Source organism: Bombina bombina, chromosome 2 (genome assembly GCF_027579735.1).
Source record: "Bombina bombina isolate aBomBom1 chromosome 2, aBomBom1.pri, whole genome shotgun sequence".
Taxonomy (NCBI): domain Eukaryota; kingdom Metazoa; phylum Chordata; class Amphibia; order Anura; family Bombinatoridae; genus Bombina; species Bombina bombina.
The window spans coordinates 583,710,811-583,731,193 of NC_069500.1; the positions used below are offsets into that span (position 1 = coordinate 583,710,811).

A 20,383-nucleotide genomic window follows, 5' to 3' on the forward strand; every position below is an offset into this window, starting at 1 on the left:
AATAGAGACAGAAGATGAGGTTTTATTTTTCAGGACACAGTGACAGGGGTCAATTGTTTTGTGCTATTAATCATGATAATTAACCAATTTAAACATTATACACATCTTATTTTGGGAGATTTATTAAATAGAAAGAAAAGCGTCTCATAGGTAATTGAAGTAAGAGAGCCTTTGCCATTTTAATTTTGATATAGGTCGAAAAACGATTGAGTGAACATTTCCACCAAATATGGAATTGTGTGCCTTTTTCTACACAAGCCCTCCAATAATTTGTTTGGCAATATCTGTCCTTGTCTTATAGGCGTAAGATACCATTGACATAAAAAACATAAATTATGCTTACCTGATAATTTCCACGGCATCATTCCTTACTGTTGGGAAATACTGAACCTGGCCACCAGGAGGAGGCAAAGACACCCCAGCCAAAGGCTTAAATACTCCTCCCCCCACTTCCCAGTCATTCTGCCAAGGGAACAAGGGACAGAGGGTATGAATGGTGCCGTAAAAGAGAACAACTAAGGCATAGATTTAGAGTTTGGCGTTAGCTGTCAAAAGCAGCGTTAAGGGGTCCTAACGCTGCTTTTTACCCCCCGCTGGTATTTAGAGTCAGCCAGGAAAGGGTCTACCGCTCACTTCCTTTCCGCGACTCCAGGCTACCGCAGATCCCCTTACGTCAATTGCGTATCCTATGTTTTCAATGGGATTTGCCTAACGCTGGTATTTGGAGTCTTGGAACAAGTGAGCGGTAGAGCCTCTACCGAGAAGACTCCTACCGCCAAAAAAAGTCAGTAGTTCGGAATATAAAGCTCCTAACTGCTGTGCTATAAAGTACACTAACACCCATAAACTACCTATGTACCTCTAAACCAAGCCCCCCCCCACATCGCCAACCCTCTAATAAAAATTTTTAACCCCTAATCTGCCGACCGGACACCGCCGCCACCTACATTATAGCTACGAACCCCTAATCTGCTGCCCCTAACATCGCCGACACCTACATTATATTTATTACCCCCTAATCTGCCCCCCCCCCCAACATCGCCGCTACCTAACTACACTTATTAACCCCTAATCTGCCGACCGGACCTTGCCGCCACTATAATAAATGTATTAACCCCTAAACCGCTGCACTCCCGTCTCGCAAACACTATAATACATTTTATTAACCCCTAATCTGCCCTCCCTAACATCGTCGCCACCTACCTACAATTATTAATCCCTAATCTCCCTCCCACAACGTCGCCGCTACAATAATAAAGTTATTAACCCCTAAACCTAACTCTAACCCCAACACCCCCCTAAGTTAAATATAAATTTTAATTAAACTAAATAATATTCCTATAATTTAAAAAATTATTCCTATTTAAAACTAAATACTTACCTATAAAATAAACCCTAATATAGCTACAATATAACTAATAATTACATTGTAGCTATTTTAGGATTTATATTTATTTTACAGGCAACTTTGTATTTATTTTAACTAGGTACAATAGCTATTAAATAGTTAACTATTTAATAGCTACCTAGCTAAAATAAGTACAAAATTACCTGTAAAATAAATCCTAACCTAAGTTACAAATACACCTAACACTACACTATCATTAAATTAATTAAATAAATTAACTACAATTAGCTAAACTAAAATACAATTAAATAAACTAATCTATAATACAAAAAAAAACAGGAGGTCTAGAGGGCAAGACAAGCGGAAGTTAGCTTGTAATGTCTCTGGTCTGTAAGAACTATCCTCATGGATATGGAGTCTATTAAAGTACCCAAGAATTCCACCCTGGTACTGGAAATAAGAGAACTCTTTTTAAGTTTATCTTCCATCCATGAGATCAAAGAAGAAACAGAAGATATTTCGAACGGTCTTGTGCAAGACGACAAGATGGTGCTTGAACCAGAATATTGTCCAAGTATGGCGCTACTGCAATACAAGCAGAGCCCCTAGAACCTTTGTAAAAACTCTTGGAGCAGTAGCTAGACCAAACGGAAGTGCAATAAACTGGAAGTGCTTGTCCAGGAACGCAAACCTTAGAAATTTGAAGTGTTCCTTGTGGATTGGAACGTGAAGGTAAGCATCCTTCAGATCTATAGTGGTCATGAACTGTTGTTCCTGAAATAAGTAAAGGATGGACCTTATCGTCTCCATCTTGAACGAGGGGACAGATAGGAATTTGTTTAAGCACTTAAGGTCCAGAATTGGGCCCACAAAAAAGGTTGAAATAGTATCCAAACCACTTTCTGTGAGAGGTACCAGGACAATAACTCCTAGGGAGGAGAGATCCCTTACGCACCCCAGAAAGGCTTCTCTCTTTTCTGGCCTGGAAGACAGGTTTGATAGGAGAAATCTGCCCCTTGTATTCCTAAGCGATGACCTCCAGGACCCATGGGTCTTGCACGTCCCCAAACCAAGCATCCAAAAAGAACGACAGTCTGCCTCCTACGTGATCCAGAACCAGATCGGGGGGCCGCCCCTTCATGCCGACTTTGTCTCGGCGGGCTTCTTGCTCAACTTGGATTTATTCCAGGACTGAGCCGGTTTCCAAGTACCCTTGGATTGCTCGGGCTTTGCAGAGGGCTGCTGACGTTGGGATTTATCAGAACGAAAGGAACGAAAATTAGGACCTTGTCCCTTAGGCTTGTTCTTCTTATCTTGCGGTAAAAAGGCACCCTTGCCTCCAGTAACCGTGGAGATCATTGAGTCCAGGCCTGGACCAAATACATTTTTCCCTTAAAGGGAAGGGAAAGAAGTCTGGACTTAGAAGTAATGTCCACAGACCAGGACTTCAGCCAGAGTGCCCTACGGGCTTGAACAGAAAAACCTGAAGCCTTATTGTTCAGGCGAATAATTTGCATATTTAAATCACAAATAAAGGAATTAGCCACCCTTAAGGCCTTAATTCTTTCCTGGATCACATCGAGGGGACCCTCCACCAGCCGCTGCCGGTTGAAACAACTATCCCGTATGTTGAAACATCTTTCTTAACAGAGTTTGTATCTTCTTATCCATGGGCTCTTTAAACAACGAACTATCCTTACATAGTAGTGCGTTTAACAAGCGTGGAGATAGCGCCATCCACCTTGAAGATGGAACCCCACAACTCCAATTGAGGGTCTGGGAACAATTTCTTAAAGGAGGAAGAAGGGGAAAATGAAGACCAATCCTTTCCCATTCATTCTTAATACTATTCGCCATCTTTACATGAACTGGGAAAGTTTGTGGTACCACCCTGTCCTCGTAGACCTTATCTAACTTAGGAATCAAAGGTTCCTCAGGCAATTTGGGCTCTGGAACCTCTAACGTAGCCAAAACTTCCTTTAACAGAAAGCATAAATGCTCAATCCTAAATCTAAAGCTGGAGGTTTAGAGGCAGCAGATTCTGACCCAGAAAGAGCACCCTTTGAAGTATCAGAGGCGCCTTCATCATCAGATAATCTTGTATCAGATAATTCCAATAAACTAGTTGATGACCCCTGGGAAGGATAGCAATATTTGACCTTTTGCTTGCGCTTAGCAGGGCGAGGTAAAGCACTAAAGGCCGCAGACACCGCCATTTGTAACTGCACAGTAAATTCTGGTGGTAAAAGGCCCCCTCCAGATGGAGGATTAGGAGGTGCTACGGGAAGCTGCATGTGTATTAGGAGATGACTGTAGGGTGCGGACCTCACGGGACGGAGATTCCTCAGAGGTGGACGACTCAGTGGTATCAAACATATTAACCTTCTTTGACATGATTACTTTATCAAGGCATGTGGAACATAGTTGAGTGGGCAGGTATACCGCAGCCACCTCACAATATAGACAGGTATAAGATTTAGGTAAAGAGGGAGTACCCGCTACCGCATCAGAATCCTCCATAGCTTGTGCTTACAAAGCAGACTATTGAGCACCTTTATTTTCCCAATGGCTGGGGCACTCACCACCTCCTATGACCCAGGCCAAACAGAGAAACGCTTCTTCTCCGTAAACCGCACAGTCAGGAAAGAGGGAATAATTGTGACCACACCCGGTCACATGGTGCGCAATGCAGGACCGCGCCTGCTATAATAGCAAAAAAAAAGCGCCAAGCCCTTTCAGGCTGCACAGCTCCCAAAACGAAAATAAAACCCTGTACGTTCCAACATCTGCCTGAGCCTACCATCTCACACATGTCGCAGCATAATCAAATAAACTTATGTGATTAATCCCCACTGTTCAATAATTCCCCTCCGGAGATATTAACCCTTGATTCCATACAGATAAAAGGAGCCACACTGTGACCCTGTCTTCTGGCGTTAGCATATGTGTAAAAACTGATCTTACCGGAATCTATGCCGTGGAACAGAAACACAGCCTCTCAAGTTGACAGTCTTGAACTTGACTGATGGAAGCAGGCAGTGAAACTCGTCAACACTGATTGCTTAGGAGCTGTTAATACGAGGGAAAGACTCTCCCTGCATCTCCAGACTCTAACTTTCATCAATACTCTCACTGAGAGGCTGACAAGACTAATTAAACTCCAGTCTCATTTTGAAGGGTAGATACCCTTTATAAGGAACTACTCCGAATCTTCTGACACTTCTCTGCCAACCTCCTGTGACAAAAGGCAAAGAATGACTGGAATATGAGGGACGTGGGGGGAGTATTTAAGCCTTTGGCTGGGGTGTCTTTGCCTCCTCCTGGTGGCCAGGTTCAGTATTTCCTAACAGTAAGGAATAATGCCGTGGACTTCCTCATATTAAGAAAGAAATTTTATGTTTATTTTAATAACCAATATAGAGGAAGTGGATTTACTAATTTGCTTAAACATCTGTAACCATTCCTTGGTTAGTAATTGGCTGATGTAGTTCCCCACACCTTGCAGCACATGATGCAAATACAACCAAATGGTGAGCTTGACAATAATAGTTTATATGCATTCACACATGCACATATACGGCAAGCTTCTTTTATGATAATTATTTGTAAGCAGTCACAGGTTAACAAGAAACAAATATAGTAACAGAAGAAAATAATAGGCAAATTCATACTGACCTCCGTGGGACCAACAGTACCAGTGTTTGCACCGCATCTCCAGCTTAACTCTCGTTGACTTGTTGGTTCTACCCAAGTGTACTGTAGAGCTTTCCCTGGTGGAAGGTTGTCTATATCTACAGGGATAGAGCTGAAACAGACCACATGCATAAAAAAAATATTCTTCTGTTCCAGGGTAAATGTTCTAACAGTAATTTTTTTTTTTTTAAATTCTAGTAATCATATTTCAATTCAGTGCTATGGAATTTGGAGATGCTTTATAAATACATAATAATAACAATTAATTAATTGTTACATGTTCCTTATCTGTATACAGGATATATATGTATATACATGTGTGTGTGTGTATATATATATATATATATATATATATATATATATATATATATATATACACACACACATGCATGGCTTGAGCTAAAATAAGGTTTTATAATAACACACTTTAATTTAGATACGTTATTTTTATTTATTTAATAGAAATGTTACCCATATTTTAAATCACTTGATGTGAGTAATGCATCATATATGTAAAAAGCTGACATGAACATTTTTTCCACACATTAAAGGGATCTTGGTATCTTGTGTTGAAAAGCAGGGACGTATGCTTAGGCACTTTAACCATTAACATATAAACAACTCTTGGTAACATGTTTCGGCCTTCTGATTGGCCTTTGTCAGAAGGCTAAAACGCGTTAACAGGTGAAGGGGAAAGGTCAGCACTTTGTTTGAATCACGGACGCCTAAGAGTGAAGACTTAGTCGTATACTCTAGGTGTTTTCATCTGCAAAAGTTCAGACAACCCTTTCATCTCCTTCACATAGCTGAAGTGTTGGATTACAAACGGGGCTGTTTTTGTATCAACTGCTCACAAGCGCAGTGTTTCAGTGTTCCTCTGGAAGGGCAGGTAATTTTGGTGTTGCCGTGGTGAAGATTTTGTAAGTACAGAGCCCTCTTAGCTGCAGGTTTTGAGGGAACCTTAATTTTGTACTTCAAGCACTCAACTAGTGCTTCTTTTAATAGTGCGTGCACATTTCTATTTTTTCTACTACTCAAAGTTTGGACAGATTGCTTAATCATTGGACGTTGCTCTTATAAGACAGTTTTTTTAAGATATCTCATTTGGCCATTTTGCTTTGTTTTCATACATATTTTTCAAAGTCCAGCTAAATGTTATTCATGAATTCTAATATATCAGGTTATATTTAATATGCCCTATTGTCTTATTTGAGTGCATTATCCATACGCAAGGGATACAAAACACAAAACAAAATACTGTATATGTGGTTTTATGCATTTTGTTTGGTTTTATGTATTTTATCTGATATTAATTAAATTATATTATAGTAAACTCATTTTTAACTCTTATGACATCTTTTTTTGTCTATATTTCCTTTGTATTTTGAGGATTTAGCTTCATTATCTCTTCCTTTATTTTCCTTTTTTGCTTTTCTCGTATCTGCTGGTCACCGTGGGAGAGTGCCCATTTTTAGGAAGATTTCCTCTTTTAGTGCAATTAAGTGGTTTACCCCCTTGTTTTCCAGCAGTATGGACAAGGTCCTTTCCTGCTCCAGCATGACTGTGCACAAAGAAAGGTCCATGAAGACATGGTTTGACGAGTTTGGTGTGAAGAAACTTGAGTAGCCTGCACAGAGTCCTAACCTCAACCCCATGAATTGGAATGCTGATTACAAGCCAGACCTTCTTGCCTAGCATCAGAGGCTGACCTCACAAATGCTTTTTTGGCCGAATGGGCACAAATTCCCACAGACACACTACAGAATTTTATGGAAAGCTGTTATAGCCATAAAGGGGGGGAGGTGCAGAACTTTATATTAATGCCAATAGTTTTGGAATGGGATGCTAAACAAGTTCATATAGGTGTAATGGTCAGATGTCCACAAACTTTTGCCCATATAGTGTATTTAGATAGAACTGTTTTGGATTCATGATTTTCTATATCCCTTAAAAGGGATATAAAATTATATTACACAGATCTTATTGAACTCTTTAGAACATTCTGTTATAAACAACACACAGTTTATTTCTCCGTATTGTTTCCTTCTATTACCCTGTAGGAACACCTGGTTGGATATATTATCTACCACCAATTTAACATCACTCAACTCTTTAGAACTGTAACCCTTTATACTAATCTCTTAATTAAGGCATCCTCAAATGTTGTAGTACAGTTTAGTTTAATCCTAATAAATTCTCCTTTCAGGAAAGTCTTCATTGTATGCTTAGGGTAGCAAGATGTAGCTCTCAATGTATTATAGCCTAGAGTTTGCTTACAAAAATTGGCTAAATTTATTCTATGACCTTCCACTTCAATAGTACCATAGTTCCTTTCCATAGAAAAAAAAACAAATCATCAATGTAATGGGCGTAAAAAAAAGATCTTATACCTGAAGGAATTATTTTCTGCATAAATGTGGCACAGCTCCCAATACAAGGTTGGCATTTTGGGGCAATCAATGAGATCACAGTAAAAAGCAAAGTGTGAAAGCAGCAATAATGATGCTGATTGGCTGTTTGCCTTTTTTTCCACTATGCAGATGAAAGTAAAAAGGGCAGCTGAATGGTAACTCCCCTCACAGCAGTTAATCAGGTGAATTTACATACATTGTCAGAATTTACCATCACTTTAAAAACTGTTCCACTAAAGGTCTTATCCTAACTAGTATTTCAATATGCTTTTTTTATTAATAAATTCATCAGCACACTGAAATATTTCACTTTTATTACTGTTACGTTACGGTATTGAATCCAGCCTCTCTCTAAGATTTTTGAAGATCCTTCTTTGAGTGGCATCTGTTCTAGGCAATCACAGCGTCACCTTGCGCCCCATGAAAAAGTCTATCTGCATGCTCCCGTGCTCGGAACGCTGACATATTATTGAAATCCGCATGCGCTACAACTTATGCTATTTGCGCAGTATAATAAGGGAAATGATTGACTGTTTGCTTTAAACAGATGCACTGTTTACTGTTAGCAAAGCAGCTAATTCACTTATTATAATGCGCAAATAGCGTAAGTTGTAGCACATGCGCATTTCAATAACATGTCAGTGTTCCGAGCACAGGAACGTGCAGATAGATTTTTTCATGGGGCGCATGGTGAGGCTGTGATTGGCTAGAACAGATGCCACTCAAAGAAGGATCTTTAAAAAACAGAATTTATGTTTACCTGATAAATTTCTTTCTCCTACGGTGTATCCGGTCCACGGCTTCATCCTTACTTGTGGGATATTCTCAATCCCTACAGGAAGTGGCAAAGAGAGCACACAGCAAAGCTGTCCATATAGCTCCCCTCAGGCTCCGCCCCCCCAGTCATTCGACTGACGGTTAGGAGAAAAAGGAGAACTATAGGGTGCAGTGGTGACTGTAGTTTATAAAAATAAATTTGAACCTGACTAAAATGCCAGGGTGGGCCGTGGACCGGATACACCGTAGGAGAAAGAAATTTATCAGGCAAACATAAATTCTGTTTTTTCCTACATTGGTGTATCCGGTCCACGGCTTCATCCTTACTTGTGGGAACCAATACCAAAGCTTTAGGACATGGATGAAGGGAGGGAACAAGTCAGGTAACCTAAACGGAAGGCACCACTGCTTGCAAAACCTTTCTCCCAAAAATAGCCTCCGAAGAAGCAAAAGTATCGAAGTTGTAAAATTTGGCAAATCTATGCAGTGAAGACCAAGTCGCTGCCTTACAGATCTGTTCAACAGAAGCCTCATTCTTGAAAGCCCAAGTGGAAGCCACAGCTCTAGTAGAGTGAGCTGTAATTCGTTCAGGAGGCTGCCTTCCAGCAGTCTCATAAGCCAACCGGATGATGCTTTTCAGCCAGAAAGACAGAGAGGTCGCAGTCGCCTTTTGACCTCTCCTCTTACCAGAATAGACAACAAACAAGGACGAAGTTTGTCTGAAATCTTTAGTTGCTTTTAGGTAAAACTTCAAAGCACGAACCACATCGAGATTGTGTAACAGACGTTCCTTGTTAGAAGCTGGGTTAGGACACAGAGAAGGAACAACTATTTCCTGGTTAATATTCTTATTGGAAACCACTTTTGGAAGAAAACCAGGTTTGGTACGTAAAACGACCTTATCTGTATGAAACACCAGATAGGGTGAATTACACTGCAAAGCAGACAATTCAGAAACTCTTCTAGCGGAAGAGATAGCAACCAAAACTTTCCAAGATAGTAACTTAATATCTATGGAATGTAGAGGTTCAAACGGAACCCCCTGAAGAACTGAAAGAACTAGATTTAGACTCCATGGAGGAGCCACAGGTCTGTAGACAGGCTTGATTCTGACTAAAGCCTGCACAAACTCCTGAACATCTGGCATTGCTGCCAGACGTTTGTGTAACAAAACAGACAGAGATGATATCTGTCCTTTTAAGGAACTAGCTGACAAACCTTTCTCCAATCCTTCTTGGAGAAAAGCTAAAATCCTTGGAATCCTAATCTTACTCCATGAGTAACCCTTGGATTCGCACCAACAAAGATATTTCCGCCATATCTTATGGTAAATTTTCCTAGTGACAGGCTTTCTAGCCCAAATCAGGGTATCTATAACTGAATCCGAAAACCCACGCTTAGCTAGAATCAAGCGTTCAATCTCCAAGCAGTCAGTTGCAGAGAGACTAGGTTTGGATGTAGGAATGGACTTTGAATTAGAAGGTCCTGCCTCAAAGGTAGCTTCCATGGTGGAACCGATGACATATTCACCAGGTCTGCATACCAGGTCCTGCGTGGCCACGCAGGAGCTATCAGAATTACCGAAGCCTTCTCCTGTTTGATCCTGGCTACTAGCCGTGGGAGAAGAGGAAACGGTGGAAAGACATAAGCTAGATTGAACGACCAAGGCGCTGCTAAGGCATCTACCAGTGTCGCCTTGGGATCCCTGGACCTGGACCCGTAACATGGAACTTTTGAGTTCTGACATGACGCCATCAGATCCAGATCCGGAATGCCCCATAGTTGAGTTAACTGGGCAAAAACCTCTGGGTGAAGTTCCCACTCCCCCAGATGGAAAGTCTGACGACTTCCCAGTTGTCCACTCCTGGGATGTGAATTACTGATAGATGGCAGGAGCGATCCTCTGCCCATTTGATGATCTTGGATACCTCTCTCATCGCCAGGGAACTCTTCGTTCCCCCCTGATGATTCATTTACGCTACAGTCGTCATGTTGTCCGACTGAAATCTGATGAATCTGGCCTCCGCTAGTTGAGGCCATGCCTGGAGCGCATTGAATATCGCTCTCAATTCCAATATGTTTATCGGGAGAAGAGATTCTTCCCGAGACCATAGACCCTGAGCCTTCAGGGACTCCCAGACAGATGATCCACTCCGGTCTGCGGAAACTCATTCCCTGAGACAGGTGATCTAGAGACAGCCACCAGAGGAGTGAGTCTCTGGTTTTCTGGTCCATTTGAATCTGGGGAGACAAGTCTGCATAATCCCCATTCCACTGTTTGAGCATGCACAGTTGCAATGGTCTTAAATGAATTCGAGCAAAAGGAACCACGTCCATTGCCGCAACCATTAGTCCTATTACCTCCATGCACTGAGCTATGGAGGGCTGAGGAATGGATTGAAGAACTCGACAAGCGTTCAGAAGCTTTAACTTCCTGACCTCTGTCAGAAAGATCTTCATTTCTACAGAGTCTATTATTGTTCCCAGAAAGGGAACCCTTGTGGACGGGGGCAGGGAACTTTTTTCTATGTTCACCTTCCACCCGTGAGATCTGAGAAAGGCTAAAACAATGTCTGTATGAGCCCTTGCTTTGGGAAGGGACGACGCTTGTATTAGAATGTCGTCTAGGTAAGGTGCTACTGCAATGCCCCTCGGCCTTAGCACCGCTAGAAGGGACCCTAGCACCTTTGTGAAAATTCTGGGAGCAGTGGCTAAACCGAACGGAAGAGCCACGAACTGGTAATGTTTGTCCAGAAAGGCGAACCTCAGGAACTGATGGTGATCTTTGTGGATAGGAATATGCAGGTACGCATCCTTTAAGTCCACGGTAGTCATGTATTGACCCTCCTGGATCGTTGGTAAAATTGTCCGAATGGTTTCCATTTTGAATGATGGAACTCTGAGGAATTTGTTTAGAATTTTTAAGTCCAGAATTGGCCTGAAAGTTTCTTCTTTTTTGGGAACTACAAACAGGTTTGAGTAAAAACCCAGTCCTTGTTCCGCTGTTGGAACTGGGTGTATCACTCCCATCTTTAATAGGTCTTCTACGCAACGTAAGAATGCCTGTCTCTTTATCTGGTCTAAAGATAAGCGAGACATGTGGAACCTTCCCCTTGGAGGAAGGTCCTTGAACTCTAGAAGATACCCCTGAGAAACAATTTCTAGTGCCCAGGGGTCCAGAACATCTCTTGCCCAAGCCTGAGCAAAGAGAGAAAGTCTGCCCCTACTAGATCCGGTCCGGATCGGGGGCTACCCCTTCATGCTGTCTTGGTAGCAGCAGCAGGCTTCTTGGCCTGTTTGCCCTTGTTCCAGCCTTGCAATGGCTTCCATACTGGTTTGGGCTGGGATGCGTTACCCTCTTGCCTAGTGGCTGTAGAGGTGGAAGTCGGTCCGTTCCTGAAATTGCGAAAGGAACGAAAATTAGACTTATTTTTAGCCTTGAAAGGTCTATCCTGTGGAAGGGCATGGCCCTTTCCCCCAGTGATATCTGAAATAATTTCCTTCAACTCTGGCCCAAATAGGGTCTTACCCTTGAAAGGAATATTAAGTAATTTTGTTTTGGACGACACATCCGCCGACCAAGACTTTAACCAAAGCGCTCTGCGCGCCACAATTGCAAAACCAGAATTTTTCGCCGCTAATTTAGCTAACTGGAAAGCGGCGTCTGTAATGAAAGAATTAGCCAACTTCAGGGCGTGAATTCTGTCCATGACTTCATCATCTCTCCTTTTGGAGCGAGTTTTCTAGTTCCTCAAACCAAAAAGCCGCTGCAGTGGTTACAGGAATAATGCAAGAAATTGGTTGAAGAAGAAAACCCTGTTGAACAAAGATTTTCTTAAGTAAACCTTCTAATTTTTTATCCATAGGATCTTTGAAAGCACAACTGTCTTCGATTGGTATAGTCGTGCGCTTAGCTAGCGTTGAAACTGCCCCCTCTACCTTAGGGACCGTCTGCCATGCGTCCCTTCTAGGGTCAACAATTGGGAACATTTTCTTAAATATAGGAGGGGGAACAAAGGGTACACCTGGCTACTCCCATTCCTTAGTCACGATATCCGCCACCCTCTTAGGTATCGGAAATGCATCAGTGTGTACTGGGACCTCTAAGAATTTGTCCATTTTACACAATTTTTCAGGGATCACCAAAGGATTACAATGATCAAGTGTAGCTAGGACCTCCTTAAGTAGGGCGCGGAGGTGTTCTAGCTTAAATTTAAATGCTATGGCATCAGGCTCTGCCTGCTGAGAAACTTTCCCTGTGTCAGAAATTTCTCCCTCAGACAGGCCCTCCCTCACCGCCAAGTCAGATTGATGTGAGGGCACTACAGATAAATTATCCTCTGCGTCAGCTTGCTCATTTTCTGTGTTTAAAACTGAGCAATCACGCTTCCTAGGAAAAGCTGGCAGTTTGGATAAAAATGCTGAGAGAGAATTATCCATTACTGCCGCTAACTGTTGCATAGTAATCGCAATTGGTGCGTTAGATGTACTGGGCATCGCTTGCGCGGGCATAGCTGGTGTTGACACAGAAGGGGAGGATAGCGAGCTATCTTCACACCCTTCAGCTAAAGAATCATCTTGGGCTATATCTTTAAGTGTAATTGTACGGTCCTTAAGCTGTTTGGACGCTATAGCACATTTCACACATAAATTTAATGGGGGAACCACCTTGGCCTTTGAACATAGAGAACATAGGCTATCTGAAGGTTCAGACATGTTTAACAGACTTAAAAGTAACTTCAATGCAATAAAATGTATTTTTGACAAAAGCGTTACTGTCTCTTTAAATAATAAAAGTGCACACTTTATTACTGAAACATGAAAAAAACCATCAAAAACACATCCGATGTTTATGAAATTTTCACCAGTGTCATAATGCTTTGAAAAGGTTGCCCACAAATTTTCAGACCAATTAACCCCTTAATGCCCAAACCGGAGCTAATAACAGCAGTTAACCGGTTAACACACTACAGTACTCTGCCACAGCTTGCCCTGTGGCTTTTACCTTCCTTAGGGTTATTTTGGTAAGAATATAAGCCTCCCTCGAGCCCTTCCTGATGCCTCCGGACTCCCCACGTGAAGCTGCATGAACTGGCTAGTCAAAACAAGTGCACAATTGAGGCGCGAAAATGAGGCTTCCTTCCTCTGCATACCAGAGTGGAGGGGCCTTTCTGACTAGATTAGGTGTCTAACTAAGTGCCAGGCGCAAATTAATCCCCAAAAGTGTTTTAAGTTGATAAAAAAGAACACCTATTTAAGTTGAAAACTTGCTAAAAAGCAATCGATTAGCCCACAATAGTGTCAACCAGCATAAGCCCTTAAAATAAGCCATCCTTTTATTGCTGAATCTAATAACAATGGCTTACCTATCCCAGAGGGAATTTCTGACAGTCTTCTAGCATTACTGGGTCTTGTTAGAAAAATGACTGATCATACCTGAAGCAGTTAAGCCTGCAAACTGTTCCCCCCAACTGATGTTATCTGGTTTCAACAGTCCTGCGTGGGAACAGCAATGGATTTTAGTTACTGGTGCTAAAATTATAGTCCTCTTAGCAGAAATCTTCTTCACTTTCTGCTGCAGAGTAAATAGTACAAGCCGGCACTATTTTAAAATAACAAACTCTTGATAGAAGAAATAAAAAACTACAACTAACACCACATACTCTTTACCACCCCCGGGGAGATGCTACTAGTTAGAGCGGCAAAGAGAATGACTGGGGGGGCGGAGCCTGAGGGGAGCTATATGGACAGCTTTGCTGTGTGCTCTCTTTGCCACTTCCTGTAGGGATTGAGAATATCCCACAAGTAAGGATGAAGCCGTGGACAGGATACACCAATGTAGGAGAAATCTTAGAGAGAGGCTGGATTCAATACGGTAACGGAGCAGTAATCAAAGTGAAATAATTCAGTGTGCTGATGAATTGATATGCTAGTTAGGATAAGACCTTTAGAAATATGTGGAGCAGTTTGTCAGAATTTAAAATCACTAAATTTAAATAAAGAAAATCCCAGGTGTACGCCATAAAACGTTTCCTTTTTCACAGTTGCATCAAGGATAAATAAGAATTTATATTGAGCAACATGGCCTTTTAACCAATGTATTGTATCTTAGAACGTTAGTGTCTTTGCTATGCTGCTTTAGATATAGCTATCTTGTGAATTATGTAGCCACTTAAATGTATTAGTTTATCATGTTTTACAAAACAAAGATGTATCATACTACTCTTTATATTGGTGTATATTGCATATCTTACCTCTGGTAAAATTCAATAGTCTCTGACTTTGTGTTGTTAATTAGGAGAAATGGAGCAGCACCCTTGTGGTAATCTGAGAATGTGATGACTGTAGAATGCTCTCTTAGAGTGACGTCTACGATTATACCCCCAAGCTGTGAAATAATAACAAAAGCATCACATGTTAATGCATGTGGCCACTTGTAACATTCATTTTCTTTTCCCTTTGGTACCACCACACAAAAACATAGCTGGATATGTCAGTTCACCAACTAACATGAAGCACCATAAGTAAAATTAGACTGATTACCTTATCATCCAGATGTAGTAAAGTATTGTTATCTTGTTTATTAAAATGTATTTTCTTGGGAGGAGTCTTGCAGCCATCTACTTGAATAAGCAATTTATTGTTGGTATTTTCCGGCCAAAAGGGAATGCACTACAATTTAAAAATATTGGACACAAGAATAACAAAAAAAATAAATATATATTTTTACATATGTTGTATAAATTAGCAATAAATATAACCCAACCATTTAGAAAGGACACTGTATTGTCATTTAAACATACCATAGCAAGATATATCCCATAGTGCCAAAAATATCAAATCCCCTTAAAAACAAAGAGAAGGAACCCAAAGAAAAACATGACCAAGGGAAATGCTAAGGCAAATATAACATGTTCTAACACATTACTGACCCTAGCTATCTGTTTAACGCTCACAAAGGGATTACACAGATTGACATACACATATATTTGTACAAACTGTACTGGGCTATGCTGGCTCTATATCCTCCCCTCTAGGAACCAGGAGGACCTCACTGGTGAAGAAGTACTACAGAATTATCTCTGCGTCTGTTCAGTTTGCTTGGCAACTGTGAGGTTCCAGTCTGCTTCCTTGCACTTTTTGGTGCTATTCGTTTGTGAGTATTAGTCTTACATATTTTGCTTGTCCCTTGGCATTGTGGTATTAGGCCATTGGGCGCCTCTGTGTTTCTTTTTTCAGACCTTCTGTTATCATCAGGATTTTGACCCCCCTACGACAGAGAGCTGACCTTTGCAATCATCTGGAGCTATTGTGACGTACAGGATATCATTTAGCTATTGGACATTTATTGTGTTTCCAGTCACAAGGTTATATATTTTTTTTCTCTCTGGTATTCTGCTGTTTATTTTTAGTGTTGTTGTATACATTATTATTGTTCTTATTACATTGTGTTACATTTGTTTTGATTGAGGATTGGTGTGCTTCCACACACCATATCTATATATTTTGTATGTTCTAACACATTAATGACCCTAGCTATCTGTTTAACGCTCACAAAGGGATTACACAGATTGACAGATACGTCTTGCTTGGCAGCATGCACGTGCCGGTGAGCCAATCCGGAGTGGCATTCATCAGACTTGTTAATTACTAGCTGTGTTCTGTTTTGGAGTTGCAATGCTCATTTCTGAACAATCTTTTGCTGGGTTAAATAGTTTTTATGGAGAGAAAAGCAGAAATGACATGCTCCTAAAAATTAGAACTTGTAATTTTTGCATTAGAAAGTCCCTTTCAGATGAAAGGGTAATGTATAAATTTGGTCATGCAAAAAAATAGAAGATACATTAAGTTGATTAGGCTTTACATTAAAGGGACATTAAACATTTGTTCATGTAATATAAAATGTTTAATTATATGTAGTTTAAAAAAAAACTTTGAAATATACTTTCATAATTTATTTTATCCCCCTTTCCTGCAATTCAAATTAGAATTGATTTAGAAAATTGTGGGCTTTCCACTTCCTGTTAGAAGTTAAAGTGCAGAGTTTAACAAAGCTGTATTTAACACTGTCATTAGTGGCACACTATAGTGACCCCTTTATTACTGTCCCTAACTGGTCTCATCAAAGAAGGAAACCTAGGTTACAACATGGCTGTGCCCATTGTTTTAAGGATGCTAAAACTTTACACTTATTTTCTATCAATATTTAAGCTACTAATATAAATTATAAGCAATGTCTTCCGCCAATGACTGACTTACCAGACTTTGAGAATACATTTTAATTTAATAAAAACAAAATGTATGCTTACCTGATAAATTATTTTCTTTTCAAAGCTTTAAGAATCCCTCCCACTTCCCGTAATCCCCAGTCACTTAGCCGAGGGAAAAGTAAAGAGAAAGAGGAACACTAGGGGTATATAGGTGCCTGAAGATTCTCTAACATTAAATGTCGCCTTAAAATAATAAAAGGGTAGGTTGTGAAATCTCTGTGTCTGGAAAGAAAATAATTTATCCGGTAAGCATACATTTTGTTTTCTTTCCAATGGCATGGAGAGTCTACAATTCCATTCAATTACTGTTGGGAAACCAATACCCAAGCCAGAGAGCACACAGAATGGACAGGGAAGGAGAAATAAAGGCAGGCAGACCTAAACTGAAGGCACCATCACTTGAAGCACCTTTCTCCCAAAAGAAAACCTCCCCTGAGGCAAAAAGGTCAAAGATGAGAAAAGAAAATTAAAGGGCAAGCAAGGAAGACAAAGAAGTTGTCTGATCGATCTGTTCCCTGGATGCTTTGTTCTTAAAATGTACAGGACTACGAAACATCTCCGGAAAGAGGCTGCTGTCCAGTTTTCCATAAGCAAATTAAGTACAGCCCTTAGTCAAAAAGAAAGAATAGACACAGAATGTTTAAACTCCTTAGTAGTCTGGAAGGATACAAACCTCATGCAAGGAAAGAAACAAACGTTAGAAAGGGATTACAATCCCCTGACATACAGTACGGTCAGAACCACCTTAGGAAGGAGGTCTAATTAGGAAGGAGAATTACCCCTTTCTGTAAAGACAGTAAGATAAAGAGGGTCACACAGAGAGGCTGACAAATCTAAGAGTCAACGAGTAAAAGAAAAAGCAAAACAAAACATTCTACGACAACAGTTAAAATTCAACAGAATGTTAGGTTCAAATACAAAGAAGCAAACTACGCTCCAGGAAGGAGCAAGAGATTGAAACACAGGCCTAATACTTAACCAGGACCTGAAGTAAGACCAGCCTTAAAACCATCTGCTTAGGATGCTAGCTGGCACCACAAGCACACTCCGGATGAGAAAATCATCAACTTCACCTGGGTTGAAACCCACAACCTTCTGCTATAGGATCAATGGGACTAACCACTATGCTACATCTTCCAAACTGAAAGGGAAGAGATCTGTCCATATAAAGAACTATCGGACAAACCCCGATCCAAACCCTTGACAGGATATCTGTGAGTGTTAGTAAATAATATATATATATATATATATATATATATATATATATATATATATATATATATATATATATATATATTTATCAACATAAGTCACAGTTCTTTGTCCGATGGTCTGGGCTGGGTAACTGCAAACCCCCCTTTTCTTGTAGATGCATTGCAACCCTTTATCCCAACTCATCAAAGGATTTGTTTTCAAAGTAATCTTAGCATATAACATTTCTCAATTAGTGAAGGCGGTTAATTTCAAAGAGATTTTCTGTCTATAATGACCTCTTTGAAACTTAAGTATATGAATAAAAAAAAACTGGTTTTTCATGAGGGGGAACCACTTTCCATACAAGAGTTGATTATCCTGCTGAGTTGAATCCACAAATTCCAGAAGTTACGTCTATATGAAGATTAGTAAGAGAAACGTGTTATTTGAAAGCATAAATGTCTTGAGGATTTGAAGTTTGGACAAATTATCAATATAGTTTTCATATATTTAATATGTGTCTCAGACTGTCCAAATTATAGGTACAAATAAATGGATATGAGATTGTCTGTATAATATTAAATATGAATATTTGCTGAATTTTATAAGTAGCTATATAATCAATCTAAAATGTTTAACTGTGTCAGAATAACAACATTATTTCTTTAATTTCAGACCTGTGAGAAACATGCATTCAAATCAATGTTATATCAGAATATGAATTGATATATTAATTAGTAATCCATACTGAAAACAGTAGCATCCTTTTAAATCCTTTCATGAAAAGTGTGATTTTTAAATACATTTTAAAATTTTACTAGAGATATGCTCATGTTTAGTCTCTATAGATACATACTAAATTATATCAGATGGGACATGTATGTTAACCAGATAAGTTTCCTAATATCAGGAAATAGTGAGTATATTAAATAAACAATTAAAATATATAGTAAGCTGTTAGCAGTGTTAATAAATGAAAGTACATTTCTAGTTGTCTGCTGCCCCCTAGTGGACTAAAACTGGTATGATCCCAGTAAACCAAGAGATGTTCAGCTCCGACGGGTCTATCAGAGACAGCCCCAGAAGGGCACATCCAAAACGTTCACCAATAATTACAAAACAGAGACGGGACCTATCACTTGAAAAGCTCATGCATAGGAGACAAAATGGTCTTTTGCTGAATACCCAACAGTAATTGAATGGAATTGTGGACTCTCCACGCCATTGGGAAGAAAATTTAGCTGACATGCAAATTAATACAAATGCATTTTTTTCTTTTTTCTTTATTGTAGGCATACTATGACTGGGAGTGTATGTATATAGCAGGTAGAGAACCCAGAGGCAGAACTTTACTTCACTTTCTGCAATGAGATTTGTTTTTGTGAAAAATGTTCTGCAGGTCATTTTGAAATAAAATAACATTTTGAATTAGGGAGTTACACAAAAGCACCAGTTCAGCTGCAATGTGTTGTTTAACTGGAAAGTCAAGACATTTTTAACTTTTATAATATAGGGCAGCAGTTGAAAGTTGCATTGCAAATTAGCTGCAGACAAATAAAAATGTAAGTTTTGAAAATATCTCAAATTTGTTTCCTTTTCTCTTAGCTCACAAGAACATTTTACATTAAAAAGTCACAGCTTTGCAGACTGGAAAAGGCTAGGGTTGCGTGGTTAAAAAAATTCCCTGACAGCCAGTCACTGCTGCTTTGCAGCGCTGCTCCATATTAGACTGTTCTCTTCAAACAGCACTTTTCTCTGGATGCACTGTGTTAAGGAAAACTTACACAATGCAGCCACAGCAAAGCTCTGTTTGAAGAGAACAGTCTAATGTGGAGCAGCACTGCAAAGCAGCAGTGAAAGCGCTAACAGGTCCGCCATGTGTCCTGTTCTTTCTGCAGACATGATGCATTTTCTGCGATGACATCTCAGATCACAGCAGGTTCTGCCATGGGGGTAGAGAATATACGCTATAGGGGTTGATCGCAATCCTTTAGAAAAGTTAAGCAAATAATTTATCTACAAAACTCCCTTATACTTTAATGGGAATTGTATGCAGAAAAATCACTAGATACATTATTCTAAAGGATTGTGAATGACCCCAGGATATTTTAAGATTCTAAAGACTGAAATAATTATGTTTATAACAGAGAAACAATGCAGATAATGGTACCATGTTGTCTTATGACAAATGTTTTAACCTACATGGAATAAAATATATGCTTTTAACCTCTAGATGGAATTTTTCTTATGTGATATTCATGTTGTCTTATACCTCACTGTTTAAAGATGATGAAACCCAAATGTTTTCTTTAATGATACAGAACGAGCATTTCATTTTAAATAACTTTCAAATTAACTTCAATTATCAAATGTTCTTCTTGCTATCCTTTGTTGAAAAAACGTGACTGCAAGCTCAGGAGTGTGCACATGTTTGCAGAACTATATGGCAGCAGTTTTGCAAGATTGTTATACATTTGCAAGAGCAGTAGATGGAGGCACTTTTTTCCTGCCATGTACTGCTTCAGCTTTCTAGCTATCTCCTCAACAAAGAATGAAGCAAATTTGAAAATAGAAATAAATTGGAAACTTTTTTTTAAATTGTATGCTCTGTCTGAATCATGAAAAAAATGGGGTTTCAAGTCCCTTTTAGGCAAATAATTGATGAATAGTGTATTTATAAAAGCTTCTAT

At 39.8% G+C, this 20,383-nt stretch overlaps 1 protein-coding gene across 4 annotated transcripts in view; it reads right to left on the reverse strand.

Moving 5' to 3' along the window:
• Positions 1–20,383, reverse strand: part of VPS13A (vacuolar protein sorting 13 homolog A) — a 767,672-nt gene that overhangs the window by 189,332 nt on the left and 557,957 nt on the right. For all 4 annotated transcript variants that reach the window (XM_053702484.1, XM_053702483.1, XM_053702481.1 and 1 more), the window contains exons 51-53: positions 14,773–14,901; positions 14,484–14,617; positions 5,024–5,153 (exon numbers count right to left, since the gene is read on the reverse strand). In XM_053702484.1, coding sequence (XP_053558459.1) covers positions 5,024–5,153; positions 14,484–14,617; positions 14,773–14,901 — 393 coding nt within the window. The remainder of the gene's footprint in view (positions 1–5,023; positions 5,154–14,483; positions 14,618–14,772; positions 14,902–20,383) is intronic.